The 18443-nt window shown below is 36.7% G+C and overlaps 1 protein-coding gene and 1 pseudogene across 3 annotated transcripts in view; one reads left to right on the forward strand and one right to left on the reverse strand.

The window, feature by feature from the left end:
• Positions 1–975: 975 nt before the first annotated feature.
• Positions 976–18443, forward strand: part of UIMC1 (ubiquitin interaction motif containing 1) — a 95889-nt gene continuing 78421 nt past the window's right edge. For both annotated transcript variants that reach the window (XM_081036214.1, XM_081036215.1), the window contains exons 1-2: positions 976–1124; positions 12841–12995. In XM_081036214.1, coding sequence (XP_080892340.1) covers positions 12849–12995 — 147 coding nt within the window. In that variant the 5' untranslated portion in view covers positions 976–1124; positions 12841–12848. The remainder of the gene's footprint in view (positions 1125–12840; positions 12996–18443) is intronic.
• On the reverse strand, positions 5187–5972 carry LOC308491979 (large ribosomal subunit protein uL11-like; annotated as a pseudogene). The gene is made up of 2 exons: positions 5954–5972; positions 5187–5667 (listed from the first exon to the last, which is right to left on the reverse strand). The product of its transcript is annotated as a large ribosomal subunit protein uL11-like (transcript).

Raw genomic sequence — 18443 nt, forward strand, 5'->3', positions numbered from 1 at the left:
GATCCACTACCCAACTGTTAACATTTGATTATTTTTGGACTTCTTTTTATTTTAAAGAAATCATGAGAGATCTATCTGAAGTTCTGTTTATCCCCTATCTCCATCCATCCTGGGTTCCACCCCTACCGTCTCCTGCCTATTATCACATCATTGTCACGGTGTGTGTTGATCTATCCATCTAGTTCATTTTCTATACACACATATATTTTCTATAATCAGTATATTGTGTCATTCTATGTAATTTTAAATTTACATATATCATTTCACTGCACATATTTGTTGGCATGTTGCTATTTCAATAACTCATGAGCTATCAAATGTTGCTACTTGTAGGACTCATTTATTAGTTTTATTTGTTGTAATATTTTATTGTAGGAACATATCACATTTTATTAATCCATGTCTTAGTGGACATTTCCATTGTTTATATTTTTTGCAAGGAAGCAGGCTTCAACATGAATATGTCTTCTTGTGCACACCTGTAGCAGTTTCTTGCTGTATTTTTCTAGACAGGAAATTGCTGTGTGATAAAATGCACATTTTAAATTTCTCCCAAAGTAGCTGTTCTCATTTTACACTCCATCTGAGATCTTTTACGAGTTGCCGTTTCTCAGAGTCCCTCTCTCCCTTGAAATGATCAGACTAACATTTACAGAGAAAGTTTTCAAGTGTTCATATGAACAGATAATTTCAGTGTTAACTCTAGATACATGCAAAGAAAGGGCCAGAGGAGGCTTGATGTGGCAGAGAAGACTTTGAAAAGTTTACTGTAATGTTTGGGGGCCTTTGTGCTACTACTGTTTGGTTTCCCTCAAAGTGCTAGCGAACAGGCACTCTGCGAGAGCAGCAGGATGGGTCCATGCTGCTGTTGGAGATCGGATCCACTTCCCCCGCCTGGCGCAGTTGGTACGTCCTGGCGGTGGCTTCCCCCGCGGTGCGCGTTGGTTCCGTTCCCGGACGCCTGCGCCTGCGCACGCCTGTAGAGCGCGTCGCCTCTCGGTAGCGGCCAGCTTCGCGCGCGCTCGCTCGCTTACCCGCCGGCTCCCAGCTCCTGACGTGCCGCGGGCGCTCGCGACCGCCAGCGCCCCGGAGGAGGGGCTCCGCGGAGTGGCGCGGGCCCGTTGGTGAGTACCTGCCGCCTCCGCATACGCCAGCCAGCCCTCTTCCCACTCGCCTTCCTCACGGGGCCGCGGCCCGCGGCCCGCTCCTCACCCGCTGGGGCGCCTCTAAAGCGGGGATAGGGCTCTGTGGACGCTGAGTCGGGCCTTTCGGGACTCAGGTGGGCGCCTCCCCACGCAGGTGTGGCCCCTGGGACGCCGGGTGGGCCCTTGGAGAGGCCGGGGATGGCCCCTGGGACGCCGGTGGGCGCGCCCCGACGGCAGGGTGGGCCCTTGGAGACGCCGGGGATGGCCCCTCGGGAGGCGCGGCGGGCTTCCGCCCTCGGGTGACGGGCGCGACCCCTCACCCCGGGAGTGCGGCCTTCATCGTCCTGCGCGTCCCGCTCTGTGATTCCCGCTCTCGCGGAAGGGCTCTGCTCCCCTCCTGCCCGTGAAGGCGTCCGCCTCCCGCAGAACCCCGCGAGGAGGCTCCGTCCGGCTGCCCCTCGGGAGTTAGGGCCACAGTCGCTTCGTCGCCGCCTTCTCGCGCCCCGCCCTCCTCCGGGCTACTGTTCTGTCGGGGAGCGATTCTTGCATGAACTGGTTATTTTGCCAGAAAACAAGATTTTCCTTGGAAATCCTTATCATTTTCCACTTTCCTCTGCAGCAGAACTGGTGCGTTGCCCGTCTGTACGATGACAGACGGTGTTTCAAGCCTTTTACACAGACACGTGTACTTAGTGTTCACGAGTAGGTGCGGGACCGTGCTCTTCGGGTTACAGATGATCAAAGACACACGTTTCGCCAGAGCTGGTTTTGAATCAAGGCAGCTTGACTCCAGTGTTCCTGTGTGTAGTCTTATGTCGTAGTGAGTGACACCCAGGAAAAATGGAAGTTTTATGCTTCTGTTTTTAGTTTTTCCTGTCAGGGAGGAGGGAGTGCTTTGTAGTTGAACGAAAGAATGTGTTTTTGGAATCAGACACATCGGACTTCAGTTCTCAACATAGCCTTTTACCAGCTTAATCTCTTACCAACTGTTTGATTTTGAATAATTTTCCCAATGTAGAAGAAAACTGATAAAAATTGTTTATAAAAATAGTGTAAAATAATGATACCTACCACATAGAGTTATTTGGAGGAACGTCCTCTATAATGTGTGTGAGGGACCTAGAATAGTGTCCAAGGACTCAATAAATAACTATAATTTAGTTATTACTCAAAGTGTTTGGATTCTGTACTTACACATTTGTCCTAAACTGAGGCTGAATATGAGCTGGGAAATAAAACATCAGGGGTGTGTGTAGATGCTGGTATATATTTACCTTTTTTTTAAATTAGAGAAGCATCAAGCTGATGTGGTCAGTTGATAAAGAGCTTGGTACCAAATTTTTTTTTTTTTTTTTTAATTTTTAAATGTGTGTTTTTCCAGGACTCGTCAGCTCCAACTCAAGTCGTTTTCAATCTAGTCATAGAGGGCGCAGCTCACTGGCCCATGTGGGAATCCAATCTGGGACCTTGGTGTTATGAGCCAACCAGCCGTCCCCAAATTTCTTGAATAGTGGCTTATTTAGGGGTAAGAGTCAATCATTTATAAAGTCCTGTTGTTAAGGTCGCTGTGCCCCCAAGCTTTCAAAGCAATTTTGACAGGTTTGGTAGGTAGAATGTTAAGATTTTAAATGATCTTGTCAGTGATTGTTCTTCGGACAGATTAAGACGATGGATGTGCTGAAAGGAAAAGACAAATATCCCAAATTGGAGATTTTCAAGAACACTATCAAAGGGTCACCTTAGTGCTTGTGCATTCTTTGAGAGACATTTTATTCCTAAATATCATGATTATGAAGAGGCTGTTGGCATCCAGACTCTACTCCTCCTTTATAGACACTTAGTGGTAATTCATTCTATAGTCTCAGTTCAAGTAATTGAAGATAAGCCGTTATTTTAGTGAATTCTTCATTTTGAAGAGTAGCAATTTAAATAGTAGTTCAATTATAGGCTTGCTTGCTTGTTTGAATGGCTGAGCAGTGACCTTTTTTACTCTTAGAAATACTTTGGAAACTGGCTAAATCTCATAAAGCATTGGAATTTTGGAATCTGTATCTGGGGCGCCTCTTCTTAATGCTTCTTATTGATCCTTTATCTGCTGTGGTTCTTTGAAAACCTACTTTGAATCTCCAGGTGGTTCTGTGCTAGGGAGAAGGGTTTTTATTTACATACAACTTTAATAAATTACATACATATATTTGTATGGGTGTAGCTACCCTTACTATCAGATTTGAGCATATTGGTTTAAATAACTAGGATATAGAAAACATTAATTAAGATGGAAACTATTCCATATAAGGTGTTTTCCCAGGGCAGTATGATTCCTCCAGTCTTCCTCCATGCTAATTCTCACTTCCAAGTCGTACTCATGCTGTTCTATTAGATTCAAAGATCACCTTAAGTCTTATGATCCTCCATATAGCTTCAGTCTATAATAATTTTGTCCTTCTGTGCCTTTATATAGCATTTAATAATTTTAATATATACTTTATGCCATTAATTCAGCAAATGTTTATGTGTGTATACCATACATCAGGGAGCAGTTCTAGTTAAAAGAGGTATAAAGATTAAGCCATGAGGTATTGGAGTCAGATTTTGGAGACGAGAGACAGAAGTGGAAGTGCCTGCTTTGTGACTGGGCAAGTTACTTCTGAAGCTATGTTTCCTCATAATAATTATATTTACTTCTTAGGTTTTTATGAGGATTAATTAAAATATCCATTCATTCACAAACATTTATTAAACATTACAAAACCTGTATTTAATACAGTTTTAAAGGTATTTAATGTAGTGAAGTGAACCAATCTTAACTGTACTGCTTAATGTGTACATTAATGTACCTACCCCCCAAATCGACATTTAGAACATTTCCAGCACCCTGGAAGGCTCCCTTGTTCCCCTTCCCAGTTAGTTCCCTTCACAGGTAACCAGTGTTCTGACTTAGTCACCGTAGGTTAATTTTTTTTTAACAGCTTTATTGAGATATAATTAATATACCATACAATTCACCCATTTAAGTGTACAGTTCAATGAATTAGTATTTTCACAGAGTTGTATAACCATCATAATACTCAATTTTAGAACATTTTCATCACCCCAAAGAGAAACTCCACACTCCTAAGCCATCAGTACTCAATCCCACTGAGCCCTAAGGAATCACTGCTCTACTTTCCGTCTAAAGATTTACCAATCTGGATATTTCATAAATAGAACCATACAATAATATATGGTCTTTAAGTATTGGCTTCTTTCACTTAGCATGATGTTTTCAAGCTTTATCCATGTTGTTGTATGTACTAGTAATTCATTCTTTTTTGTTGCAAATAATATTCTGTTGTATGGATATATCACATTTTATTCCTTCATCAGTTGATGGACATTTGGGTTTCCAGTTTAAGGCTCTCATGAATAATGCTATTACGTAAATTTGTGTACAAGTTTTTGTGTGGACATAAGTTTTAATTTCTTTTGGCTATTTGCCTAGGAGTGGAATTGCTGAGTTGTAACTCTAATTTTAGCATTTTTGAGGAACTGCTAGACTGTTTTCCAGAGGCTTCATTATTTTACATATTCACCAACCAGCAGCATACGAGTATGTAGCACTTTTTCTAGGATGAGTTCTAGAACTTAGTTGTCAGACCTGTATGAGGGTTCAATTTCTCCACATTCCTGCCTGCACTTATTATTATGTGTCATTTTGGTTATAGCTGTTCTGGTGTGTGTAAAGTGGTATCTCATTGCACTTTTGATTTGCATTTCCTTGATGGCTAGTAATATACAGTATCTTTTCATGTGCTTATTCGCCATTTGTAAATTTTGTAGAAATGTATACTTAGATCCTTTGTTTAATTTTTATTGGGTTATTTGCCTTTTTATTTTTGAGTTGTAAGAGTTATTATTATTTTTTTAATATATTTTAGGTGCAAGTCCGTTATCAGATGTGATTTGCAAAAAGTTTTTCCAATTCCGTGGACTATCCTTTAACTTTTTTCCCCTCACTGATTGTTAGATGATCTTTAATTGAAATATTTTCCTTTGTAGTTCTTAACTAGCTGGGCATTCCACTGCACCACGGTTAATGTCATGAGGGTGGCAGCCATCAACATTGAAGCCCACAGGCTGGGCAGTTCCCAAGATCTATTTAATGGTTCCAGGGAGTTCTCTAGCTAAACATCAGTGCTGCATCTGTTGGGCAATGTTGACAATCTCATCAAAAATTATATTTCCACTGTGCTTAATGTTTTTTTGCTTTTTTCTGTCTTTTGGTTCTTTGAGGGCTTTGATGATCAGGGCAGAGGCAGATCCACCTCAATCTGGGCCTGTCTGTTCTGCATGGTCAGTTTCACTGTCATCCTCAGACCCTTCCAGTCACCGGTTGTTTTAGCAATGTCATCACCAACTGTTTTGGAGACAGACGCAGGGGGCCGATCTTGGGGGCTAGAGCAGATGTAGCACTGACTTCCCCACAGGTACACCTCAGGTATACGACTGATCTCTTTGGGGTTGAACTTTGAACTTTGGCGGCCTGGTAGAGGTGGCTGGTGTCAGATGAAACTGGATTCCTGACTAGGATGGAAGAAAGTTGCTCCTTGGCTTTCTCTTAGCCGAAAGCCGAAAAGCTCCTTTCACTTTCTTGATAGTGCCCTTTGAAACACAAAAGTTCTTAATTTTTGATGATGTCTAGTTCATCTAGTTTTTCTTTTCTCTGCTTGTGCTTTTGATGTTATATCTAAGACACCATTACTTAATTCAAACTCATACAGATTTATGCCGATGTTTTCTTCTGTGAGTTGTGTAATTCTAGCTCTTACACTTGAATCTTTGATCCATTTTGACTTAATTTTTCTATGATGTGAGGTAGAGGTCCAATTTTATTCTTTTGCATCTGACTCTGCAGTTTCCCCAGCACCATATGTTGAAAAAGAGTATTCTTTTCCTATTTTTTTTAAATTAAATTTATTAGGGTGACAATGGTTAGTAAAATTACAGGGGTTTCAAGTGTACATTTCTGTAATACATCTTCTGTATATCACATTGTGTGCTCACCACCCAGAGTCAGTTCTCTTTCCATCACCATATAGTTGATCCCCTTTACCCTCTTCTACTATCTCCCCTCCCCCCTTACTCTTTGTAACCACTAAACTATTCTCTGTGTCTATGAATTTTTGTTTGTCTTGTTTCCTTTTTGCTTTCAGTTTTATGTCTCACATATGAGTGAAGTCATATGGTTTTCGACTTTTTGTCTTATTTCACTTAGCATAATGATCTCAAGATCCATCCGTGTTGTCCCAAATGGCAGTATTTGAATCTTTTTCTTTTCCTGTTGAATGGTCTTGGCACCCTTGTTGAAAATCAGTTGCCTGTAAATGTGAGCATATATTTCTGGACTCTCATTTTTATTCCATTGATCTATATGTTCATTCTTATGCCAGTGCCACACTGTCTTAATTACTGTAGCATTTTAAGTACATATTGAAATCAGGAAGTGTGAGTCCTTCAGCTTTGTTCTTTTTCAGGATTGTTTGTATTATTCAGGGAACCTTGAATTTCCATGTGAACTTGAGGATCAGCTTGTCAATTTCCACACAAAACCACCTAGTATTTCATTAGGGATTGCATTGAATCTGTATGTCCATTTGAGGAGTATTGATATCTTAATATTAAGTCTTCTGATCCTTGAACGTTGGATATCTTTGCACTTATTTAGATCATCTTTAATTTCTTGCAAAATATTTTATAGTTTTCAGAATATAAATTTTGCATGTCTTTTGTTAAGTTTATGCCTAAGTATTTTATTCCTTGTGATGCTGTTGTAAATGAAATTTTCTTAATTTAATTTTCAGATTGTTCATTACAAGTATAGAAATACACTTTATTTTATTTATCTTTGTATTCTGCAACCTTACTGAACTTGCTTTTATTTTTACCCTCTTTCTTCTGCCTCTGCCCGCCCCCACTCCAGTTCAAGCTGTTGTTTTTCTCAGTCTAGTTGTGTAGGACACAGCTCCCTGGCCCATGCTGGTTTTAGGAGCCTTGTGCTCCCCCTGCTGCAGCAGTCGCTCGCCAGTCGTCGGTCGGCCGCTCACAGCCGCTCACGGCAGCTCTCGCTGGCTGCTGGCCACTCACGCTGGCTGCCGGCCATTCATGGCAGCACACAGCAGCTTACGGCAGCCCACGCCAACCTCCGGCTGCTCATGGCAGCCCAGCTCCAGGGAGAGCTATTGTTCACAATTTTAGCTGCAGTGGCCGCAACGCAGCTCACGGGCCCATGTGGGAATCGAACCAGCGGCCTTCAGTGGTAGGAGCACAGTGCTCCAACTACCTGAGCCACTGGGCCGGCCCAAACTTGTTTTTTCTAACAGTTTTTAGAGGATTCCTTAGAATTTCTTATATAAAAGATCTTTGCATCTAAGAATAGAGATAGTTTTACTTCTTCCTTTCCAAGTTGGGTGTCTTTTCTTTTTCTTGCTTAGTTACCCTTGCTAGAACCTCCAGTACCATGTTGAACAGAAGAGGTGTGAGTAGACATCCTTGTCTTGTACCTGATACAAGGGGAAAGCTTTCACCATTAAGTATGATATTAACTGTGGGTTTTCAGATTATAATATGTCATATAATCTGAATCTGTTCTCCCGTTAAAATCATCAAAGATCTCCTTGACATCAAATCCATGTGCTTCTCACCTTTCATTTCACCAACAAATATTTTCTTTTTGTTTTCTTAATGGTGTCTTTTGAAGAACAGAAGTTTTACATTTCAGTGAAGTCCATTTATGTATTTTAAAAAATTCCATGGTTTGTACTTTTTGTATCCTGAAAATCTTTACTTACTTAAGGTCGCAAAGATTTTCTTACCTTTCAAAAATCTTGTATCCCTGCTGATAACTTTTGTAGCACAATCCATAATATATGTATATTTGTAAGTTATGTATGTGTACTAATATACTTATGTATATTAGAAAGCATACACACAAAAAATTTAAAAATGTAAAAAGATTAAATAGTCAAAGAACTTGGGTAAATATGCTTATTAAATAAAAAACACTGGGAGACTTCTTGTGTCCATTTAAACCTCTGGATTGCTTCTGAAAATGAAGGGGTTTAGCTAGATTGTTGGTAGTTCTGAATTATTTTGTGTCTTGAGCCCCTTTGAGAATTAGATGAAGCCTATAAAATTTTCCCCCAAAGAATATACAGAAACAAGACAATTTTGCACAAAATTTCAAGGCGTGGTGACTCCTTTGAGGCCTATCCATAGATCCTTTAAAGCTTGTAGATTGATGGGTTAAGAATGTTTAACATGGGCAGCTGGATGGCTCAGTTGGTTAGAGCATAAGGTCTTAGCAACAGGGTTGCTAGTTTGATTCCCACATGGGCCAGTGGCTGTGCCCTTCACAAGTAGATTGAAGACAACGAGCTGCCACTGGGTGGCTGGATAGCTCAGTTGGTTAGAGCGCGAGCTCTTAGCAACAGGGCTGCTGGTTCGATTCCCACATGGGATGGTGGGCTGTGTCCCCTGGCCCCCCGCCCCCAACTAGATTGAAAATGGCACTGGACTTGGAGCTGAGTTGCACCCTCCACAGCTAGATTGAAGAACCTGACTTGGAGCTGATGGGTCCTGGAAAAAACACAGTTACCCAATAAAAATTTTAAAAAAACCCACAAAAACAAAACTGCTTAGCCTGCAGTTCTCTAAGTATCAATCTAAAATCTGTTTATCTTTAATTTGCCAGATTCCATATACTTTTCCCTCAGGTAACTTTGCTGTTTCTCTTGGTTCCCAAAGAGATTTGTTTTCTTTTCTTTGGGTGATTTTCATTATGACAGTAGCAGACCTACATCTAAGAAGGTGGGGTAAGGTGAGTGGTTAAAACTTGAGACTTTAGTCATTTAGAATTATGGCACCATTTGTACAAAGTTTTGTGTTGTGTTTGTGTTTGGATTTTTCCCCCATTTCTATTATAGTTTGGTCTTTAGAGAACTGCCTCCTATTGTGAATTACCATTAATATTCTTTTAATTTGGGAATTAAAAGTATATCATCCTATTTGTCTCACGATAGCTTGATAAGTTAAATGCTTCTATATATTTGTATTTAATGTGATTTTTTTCCTTGCAAATTGACAGTTCGTGTCTAGTTATCAATTTGTATGTATGTACTACTTATATACTAGATCACTAACCCTTTTTCATATATACTATTAATATATGTATTTCTCTAGTTCTCTCGTTACTCAGTACAGAATTAAAAATTTATATCTAGTTTAAATTTTTGATCTTTTCGGTGTGACTTCTTTAAGACTTAAGTTATTTAAAAATATGCATTAAGAATAGAAAATAAATTTGTGTTTATGTTTCTGTTGTGATAGGAAATGATTTTGGAATGACTGGAATGGAAGCATCTGGGTATATTACCGTCCTCCCATAATACCAGGATTGCACAGATTCTTTTTGATAAACAGGTGTAACAACTGTCTAAAGCTATTTGAGAAGTAAGACAGTTAAAGTTACTTTATTTAAATCAGTAACTAAGCCAGTGATTCTCTGCTTTGGTTATAAAATAAAATCATCTTTTTTTCTTTACATTTAGGTAAAATTCACGTAACATAAAACCCAATATTTAAAAAACACAAACCCAACATTTTAATCATTTTAATATGTACAATTTAGTGGCTTTTTGTACATTGAGAATGTGCAAGTATTACCACTTTCTAATTCCAGAACATTTTCATAATCCCCTGCAAAGCCCTGTAGCCATTAAGCAGTCACTGCAAGTTTCCCTCTCTGCCAGCCCCCTAGTAATAGTAATCTGCTCTCTGTCTCTACATATTTACCTGTTGTAGATATTTCATGTAAATGGCATCATGCAGTGTTTGGGCTTTTGTGATTGGTTCATTCACTTAACATGTTCTTAAGAGTTCATTCATGTAGTATATATCATTACTTCATGCCTTGTTTTTTTTTTGACCCCACAGCAGCTGTACCATTGAATATTCCCATCAGCATTGTACTAGGGTTCCAGTTTCTCCATATCTTCATCAACAGTTGTTATTTTCCATTTTCTTAAATCGCCATCACGTAGTGCACTTTGTGTTTCCCTAATGACTAATGACATTGAGCATCTTTTGATGTGCTTACTAGTCCTTTGTTTTTCTGGAGAAATATCTATTCAGCTTCTTTACCCATTTTTAAATTGGTTTATTTGCCTTTTTACTATTGAGTTACAAGTGTTTTTTTTGTATTCTGGATACCATAATTTTATTACATAGATGATTTTCAAATACTTTTTTCTATTTTTTTTGTTTCACTTTCTTGATATTATGGTTTGAAGCATAAAGGTTTTTAATTTAGATGAAGCCCAATTCATCTATTATTTTTGTTACTCATGCTTTTCATGTCTTATGTAACAAACCATTGCCTATTCAAGATCAAAAGAATTATGACGAGGGGCCGGCCCGGTGGCTCAGACAGTTAGAGCTCCATGCTCCTAACTCCGAAGGCTGCCGGTTCAATTCCCACATGGGCCAGTGGGCTCTCAACCACAAGGTTGCCAGTTCAATTCCTCGAGTCCCGCAAGGGATGGTCCCTGCAATTAAGACTGAACACGGCACCTTGAGCTGAGCTGCCGCTGATCTCCCAAATGGCTCAGTTGGTTGGAGTGCGTGTACTCAACCACAAGGTTGCCGGTTCGACTCCTGCAAGGGATGGTGGCCTGCACCCCCTGCAACTAACAATGGCAACTGGACCTGGAACTGACCTGAGCCCTCCACAACTACGATTGAAAGGACAACTTGATTTGGAAAAAGCCCTGTAAATACACACACTGTTCCCCAATAAAGTCCTGTTCCCCTTCCCCAATTAAAAAAAAAAAGAGATTGAAAACAGAGATTGAAAACAGCGACTGGACTTGAAGGTGAGCTGCGCCCTCCACAACTAGGTTGAAGGAGAACGACTTGGAGCTGATGGGCCCTGGAGAAACACACTGTTCCCAATATTCTCCAATAAAATTTTTAAAAAAAGATTTATGACGGTATTTGACTTGAGAATTTTACCTAAATCTTACATTTAGGTCTTTGATCCAATTTTTGCAACTTTTTGTATATGTGAGGTAGAAGCCCTCTACATCTGTTGAAAAGACTATACTTTCCCCATTGAATTATTTTGGCAGCCTTGTTGAAAATCGACAGTAAATGTGTGGGTGTTTTCTGGACTCTGTTTTATTCCATTGATCTTTACGTCTCTATATTTGTGCCAGTGCCACATTGGCTGTTTTGGATCCTTGTGTTTCCTTGTGAATTTTAGGATCAGCTTGTCTATTTCCACAATAAATTCAATAAGAGATTTTATTAGGGATTATGTTGCATCTGCAGAGCAATTTGGGGAATATTGCTGTCTTAACAATATCAAGTCTTCCAATTCATGAATAATGGATGTCTTTGCATTTATTTAGGTCTTTAATTTCTTTCAACATTATTTTTAAGTTTTCAGTTGCAAATCTTGCACTTCCTTTATTAAATTTATTCCTGAGCATTTTATTATTTTTGATGTTACTAGAAATTGAAGTTTTTAAATTCCATTTTTGAATTGTTTATTGCTAGTGGATAGCAATACAAGTGATTTTTGTATATTGACCTTGAATCCTGCAATATTGCTGACCTCGTTCATTAGTTATAATAGTTTTTGTAGATTTCTTAAATTTTTTAAAAAATACAAGATCATGTAAATTATAGTAGTTCTACTTCTTCCTTTCCAATTTGGATGTCTTGTATTTCTTCTTGAATAATTGACCTGCCTAGAATCTCCAGTATAAATTAATTAAAGTTCAGAGAAATGATGAAATCAGGCATTGTTGTATTGTTCCTGTCTTAAGGAGAAAGCATTCAATCTTTTATCTTTAAGTATGATATTAGCTGTGGGTTTTTTGGAGGTGTCCTTTATCAGGTTGAGACATTGGTATTTAAAAACACTTTAGATAAATTATAACATGTACTCAATTATAACATGTACTCATTTAGATAAATTATAACATGTATAATAACAAATTATAACATGTACTCAAGATGATATTTTTAGCTATTTGAATACATCAATTATCTGGGCCGGCCCAGTGGCTCAGGCGGTTAGAACTCCGTGCTCCTAATGCGGAAGGCTGCCGGTTCGATTCCCACATGGGTCAGTGGGCTCTCAACCACAAGGTTGCCGGTTCAACTCATTCCTCGACTCCCGCAAGGGATGGTGGGCTGCACCCCCTGCAACTAACAACAGCAACTGGACCTGGAGCTGAGCTGCACCCTCCAGAGCTAAAATTGAAAGGACAATAGCTTGACTTGGAAAAAGTCCTGGAAATACACACTGTTCCCCAATAAAGTCCTGTTCCCCTTCTCCAATAAAATCTTTTTTAAAAAAATAAATTAAAAAACCCCAATTATCTAAGTTAATGTTTAAGGAACTAGGATAAGTTATTATTCCTACCGAAATTTCACTAAAGAGATAAGATTTATATATTTTCCTCTATAGCAAAGTATATAAATTTTTAATATATTTTCTCTATAGAAAAATATATACATTTTAATGAGTAGTGGAAAAATTTAGAAATCCAGCTTTACTTCTGTTAGATGGTTTTTTCCTTTTATGTGATTTATTACAAATAGCATCTAAAAAACTTATACTTTGAGTAAATTATTTGTCTTTGTATTTCAGTCAAAAGGATGCCACGGAGAAAGAAAAAAATCAAAGAAGCCTCTGAAGCGCAGAACCTGGAGAAGAAAGATGCAGAAACTACCGGTCCCGTCAATGTGAAGAGGAAGCGCAAAGTTGACGATGCATTCATTGTGATATCCGATAGCGAGGGAGAGGTCAGTATTCTGTAGAGTGGAGTTCTAGGTCTCAAACTAGGCCTTCTAATCCAAGACTGGTTTGTTTTGCCACTGAACCTTAATGCCAGCTTGCCAGACCATGCAGTTTTTACTCAGCTTCATTTTGATTTACAAATGGAATTAAGAATTACTTAATCATACTGTTTGGCTGAGGATGGATCATAGATCCTTATTTTTGTAATATATTAAGCCAAGATGATATTTTTAGCTATTTGAATACATCAAATGTAAGCCTTAATTGTTGTATGTATGGGACGTAAGAGAAATGGAATGTAAATGCTCTCTAAGTTGCTGGATATGTTCTATCTAATGTGGTAGTAACTAGCTACCTGTAGCTATTTAAATTTAAATTAAAGTTCAGTAAAAATGAAAATGAGTTCCTCTGTTGCACTAGTCACATTTCAAGTGGTCAAAGCCACATGACTCGAGTGTCTGCTGTATTAGACAGTACAGCTATAGAATATTTCTCTTATTTTAGAAATCTTTTTTATTCCCATCCCTCTACCCTCCTCCCCTTTGGCAAACATCAGAATGTTATCTATATCTATGGGTCTGTTTTGTTTATTTATTTATTTATTTTTAGATTACACATATGAGTGAAATGATATGGTATTTGTCTTTGACTTATTTCACTCAGCACAATACCCTCTAGGTCCATCCATGTTGTTGCAAATGGAAAGATTTCATTCTTTTTTAATTGCTGATTAATATTCCATTGTATGTATACCACATCTTCTTTACCCATTCATCTGTTGATTGTAGAAAGCTGTATTTGACAGTGCTCTCTAGATCTTAATGTCTCTCTTTTGTTTCCTATTCCATTTGTTTATTGGAGATTTCCACCTTTCTGTAGATCACATACAGTAAAGCAGTGAACTAAGTCACTGTTTTTTCCTCCAACTTCTCTTTCTTCTTTATCTTTGATCACATTTGATGGTAGAATTACTCATTTGCCTCAAGTTATAAAGCTCAGAATTATCTTTAACTTTCTTCTTTCATACCTAATCATTCACCACAAGCTTTTAGTTTTTTACCTTTTTTTTTTTAAATTTTTTACCTCTTAAATGACACTACACAGATCTGTCCTTTTTCATTTCCACTTCTCTCCTTAATCATCTGCTATTTTAGTTCTTGCAGTAGACTCTGAACTTGCTTCTCTGCCTTCAGTTTTGTTTCTCTACATTTCACTTAGCTTACTCTAATTTTCTTGTAAAAGTTCAGATTTTAGATCTTTGTACTTGATTACTTAAAAATCTGTGACTCCATGAGATCAGTTCATATGTTATACTCTCTCGGAGCCGTCACAATAGTCTCATTTGTATTCTTTTTGTTTTTTTCTTTCCTTTTTTTATTTTTACTATTTTTCTTTTTTCTTTTTTTCTTCATTTGTATTCTTAACAGCAGTGCACTCCTTGTCCTTTTGCCAAGATTATTATCACTTTATTTTTCCCAATTTGATAAAGCATTGTATATTTTTAATAACCAGCAAAATTGAGATTCTTTTTTCAAATCTCTATGGGGTATTTTTATTTTTTTTTAAATTCCTCATAGTCCAGTTTTTAACTAGGATTTTGACTAAATACTTTTTTTTTTTTTTTAAAGATGTAAAAGTATAAAGAAGAAAACAAGCAATCCATCAATTCTACCACTTGGATAACCCATCTTAATATTAACAAAAATAAAATAGTTATACACATACAGATATGTTAAAAAGTTACATGCATGTTAAAAATCAGTTCAGAATAAAATCAGAATAAAAACAGTTCAAAACTATTTGAAAACAAAACAGCAGAGAAAGGTATAAAATGAATATGTATACCTTAATTATTGTGCATTTAATGAAAGGTAATAATTTCTTCTGTATTCTTCCAGAGGAAAAACTCTTTATGCATATACTATCAATAAAAACTTTTACAGGAAAGGAATCATGCTACACATACTATTTTGCTTTTTCACTTAATACTTCTTAGAGATCTTTCTGTAACAGCACATACAGATCATTTTATTAAAATTTTTAAAATTGTCAAATATGTCAAACATAAAGGAGAGTGCATAAAATGTAAATACATAGTTTTATAAAATAACCTGAACACCTGTATTTACCACCTTAGAAGCCTTCTTAGCGTGATCCTCTCCGATTGTGTCCCTTTCCATTCATCTAAAGGTAACCGCTGTATTTGTTTTATCTTTCTATGCTTTTCTTTATAATTCTATTATATTTATTTGTATCTCTAAACAGTGTACATCTATACTGAAAAACTTGAGTCTCAGTGGATAGACCTTTCTACCAATGTTTTTCTATAATCTATCCTTTATCCAAAGATTTACGATTTGAAATTGTAAACTAAAATCTTGTCTATAAATGGGTTTGTTTTTGGATTTTTTATTTTGTCCCATTGATGTGTCACATATTTTTGAAATAATTGTTCAGTTGATTATTTGGGATTTTTTAGGTAGATACTTGTGTCTGCTAATAACGATCAGTTTCTCTCTTCCTTACTTCATTTTTTTGTTTCATTGCATTGACTGTATAGCCTCCAGAGTAATGTTGATTGATATCAGTGACAGGGTACAATTTGTCTTGATTTTAAATTTAACTGTAGAAGTATTCTGATGTTTTGCTATTTTTTTCATATTTCTATCCTTTACAGAAATATCCTTTAATTGCTTATTTACTATTAGTATTTTTAGGAAGGGATGTTTAATTAAATGCCTTTTCATTACTTAGCAAGATGACGATGGTATAATTTTTCTTCTTTAATTAGTTAACATTTTATGTCATTAATACATTGTCCAATGCTGGAACATCTTTGCATTTCTGGAGGAAATCTTACTTGGTCATGATGTATTATATTAAGGAGAATATGAGGAATGGTATAAGGAAATCTCTGGATTATCATTCCAACATTTTTACAAATCTAATTATTCCAAACCAAAAATTTTATTGAAATAAAAGGATGAAACAAGACTTTTCAGATACACTAATGCAGAAAGAATTCATCACCAGCAGACTCACTGATAAGAAATGTTAAAGTCCTTTAGGCAGCAGGAACACTGCTGTGGACTGGATTATTTCCTCCTCAAAATATTTGTATGTTGAAGTACTAACCTCCAACGTGATGGTATTTAGAATTGTCTCCTTTGAGGGTAATTATAGTTAGATGAGGTCAGGATGGTGTGCCCTCATGATGGGATTAATGCCCCTATAGGAAGATATACCAGAAAGCTTGTTCTCTCTCTCCCAGTGCACGTGGGGGTGGGGGGAGCATATGAGTACACAGTGAGAAGGTAGCCATCTACAACCTTCAGAGAGAATCCTCACCAAAGATTGACCCTGCTGGCACCTTAATCTTGGACTTCTAGTCTCCAGAACTGTGAGAAAATAAATTTCTGTTAAAGCCACCTAATCTACGGTATTTTGTTATGGCAGCCCAATTAGACCAAAACAAACATGATACCAGATGTAAATATGGAGTTACATAAGGAATGAAGAACACCAAAAATGAAAACTACACGATAAAAATGTAAGATTGTTTATCTTTAAAAGAAAAACTGCCTATTTAAACAAAATAAAAATGTATCATGGAGTTTATAATACATGTACAAGTAAAATGCATACTAACAAAGTTCAGGGAGTATTAATACATGAAATAGTATGATATCACTTGATAGTAGACTGTGATGGGCTAAATATGCATACTAAAACCCCTAAATTGCTAAAATAACAGTTATAGCTAGCATGTCAAAAAGGTAGATTAAATGGGATTGTAAAATAATACTTGATTAATCCAAAAGAAGGCCCTCCCAAAAATGTCAAAAAAAGGACATACAGAACAGATAGAACAACTTGAAAACAAATGGCAAGAGGACAAACTCATAGCTAATCATATTCATAATCACAAAACATGAATGATCTAATCACCCAAATTAAAGGCAGAGATCAGACTGGATACTAAAGCAAGACTCAGCTATATATGCACCCTACAAGAATGCACTTGAAATGTAAAGATACAAATAGATTTAAAATAAGAGGATGGAAAAAGAAATACCATGGTAATACAGGTCAAAAGAAGGTTTGATAGCCACAACACATTGGAAATAACAAAAAAAGCAAACACAGGCACGAAGCCAGCATTAAGAAAAAATCATCCAGTAAAGAGATAGAAAAGTCTTTGAAGGATTCTACACTAAATAACTAAGTTGATGCACCTGTAATATAAAGTACATTTAAATTTACAATACTTTTCAGTTGAAATATTGAGACTGTTAAAAGTTTTAAAATTTATAGGCATAGGTTTTGATGTTTAAAACTTAGTTTGAGGGAGACAATCCTTTTACTTTGCTTAAAAGTAAACAGCTAATTATACTTCTGTAAAATTAACAGCTACATCATATAGTAGAAAAGTGGACAATCCATTTAGAAAATGATACACTGCTCAGAATTATGGTTCTGGCATATTTTCAATTAGTGTGTATATGTTAATGTGTAATTGATAGTAGAAAAAAAATATATATATATTTTTATGATTGCAACATTTTTTTTTAAATTTATTTATTGGGGTGACAATTGTTAATGAAATTACATAATTTCAGGTGTACAATTCCGTATTACATCATCAATAAATCCCATTGTGTGTTCACCACCCAGAGTCAGTTCTCCTTCCATCACCATATAGAAAAAAATATTTTAAAAACTACTTGTATAAACCTTTCCCCCAAATACTGTAGTTTTTGTGCATAGTTTTTAAAAATTTGGATTTACAAACTGTCTTTTCATTCATGTGTTTTCTAGAAGTTGAAAATTTTTATGATAGATAAAATATTACTTCTATATATAAGTACTGACCCTCTCCTTTCATCAAAAGTTCATTTATAATCTCCCACTCTACTCTGTGTTACATTATCCCCACTTCTCTGTAACAATGTGTGTAGTATGTATGTCTTTCTATGTCACAACCAGTAAACCAACTTAGGTTGAAGTGACAACTTTACAAAGTAAAAAATGCATGTGTTTTTAAAGATAATTAATTTTATGCCTTGGCATTCAGAAAATCACGTGACTTTTCCCAAAAAGAGCAGAATGGGTTATATGTAAGAATGAATCTGGCTCTAAGGTTATTAATCTTCTTGAAATCAATCATCTAAGAGCCTATGTAAACATGGTAGATAAAATTCAAAACGAAATGATAAAAGTCTATTTTGTTTTAAAGTCACACATTAACAAAGTCATTTAAGTAGTATTTTTTAATTGGAAAAAAAAAATCCATGATGCTTGTATAGTCAATCTAAATATCATATAAGGAGACTAACCTATCTGAAAATATGGCTGTATTAGAAGGGAATTTTATTCTCATTTCTGCATCATGTATGTGAACAGGGTTAAAAAGAATGGAAATACTCATTTCTTCATGGCAGTGAAGAAAGAGT

Source organism: Rhinolophus hipposideros (assembly GCF_964194185.1).
Source record: "Rhinolophus hipposideros genome assembly, chromosome: 23".
NCBI lineage: Eukaryota > Metazoa > Chordata > Mammalia > Chiroptera > Rhinolophidae > Rhinolophus > Rhinolophus hipposideros.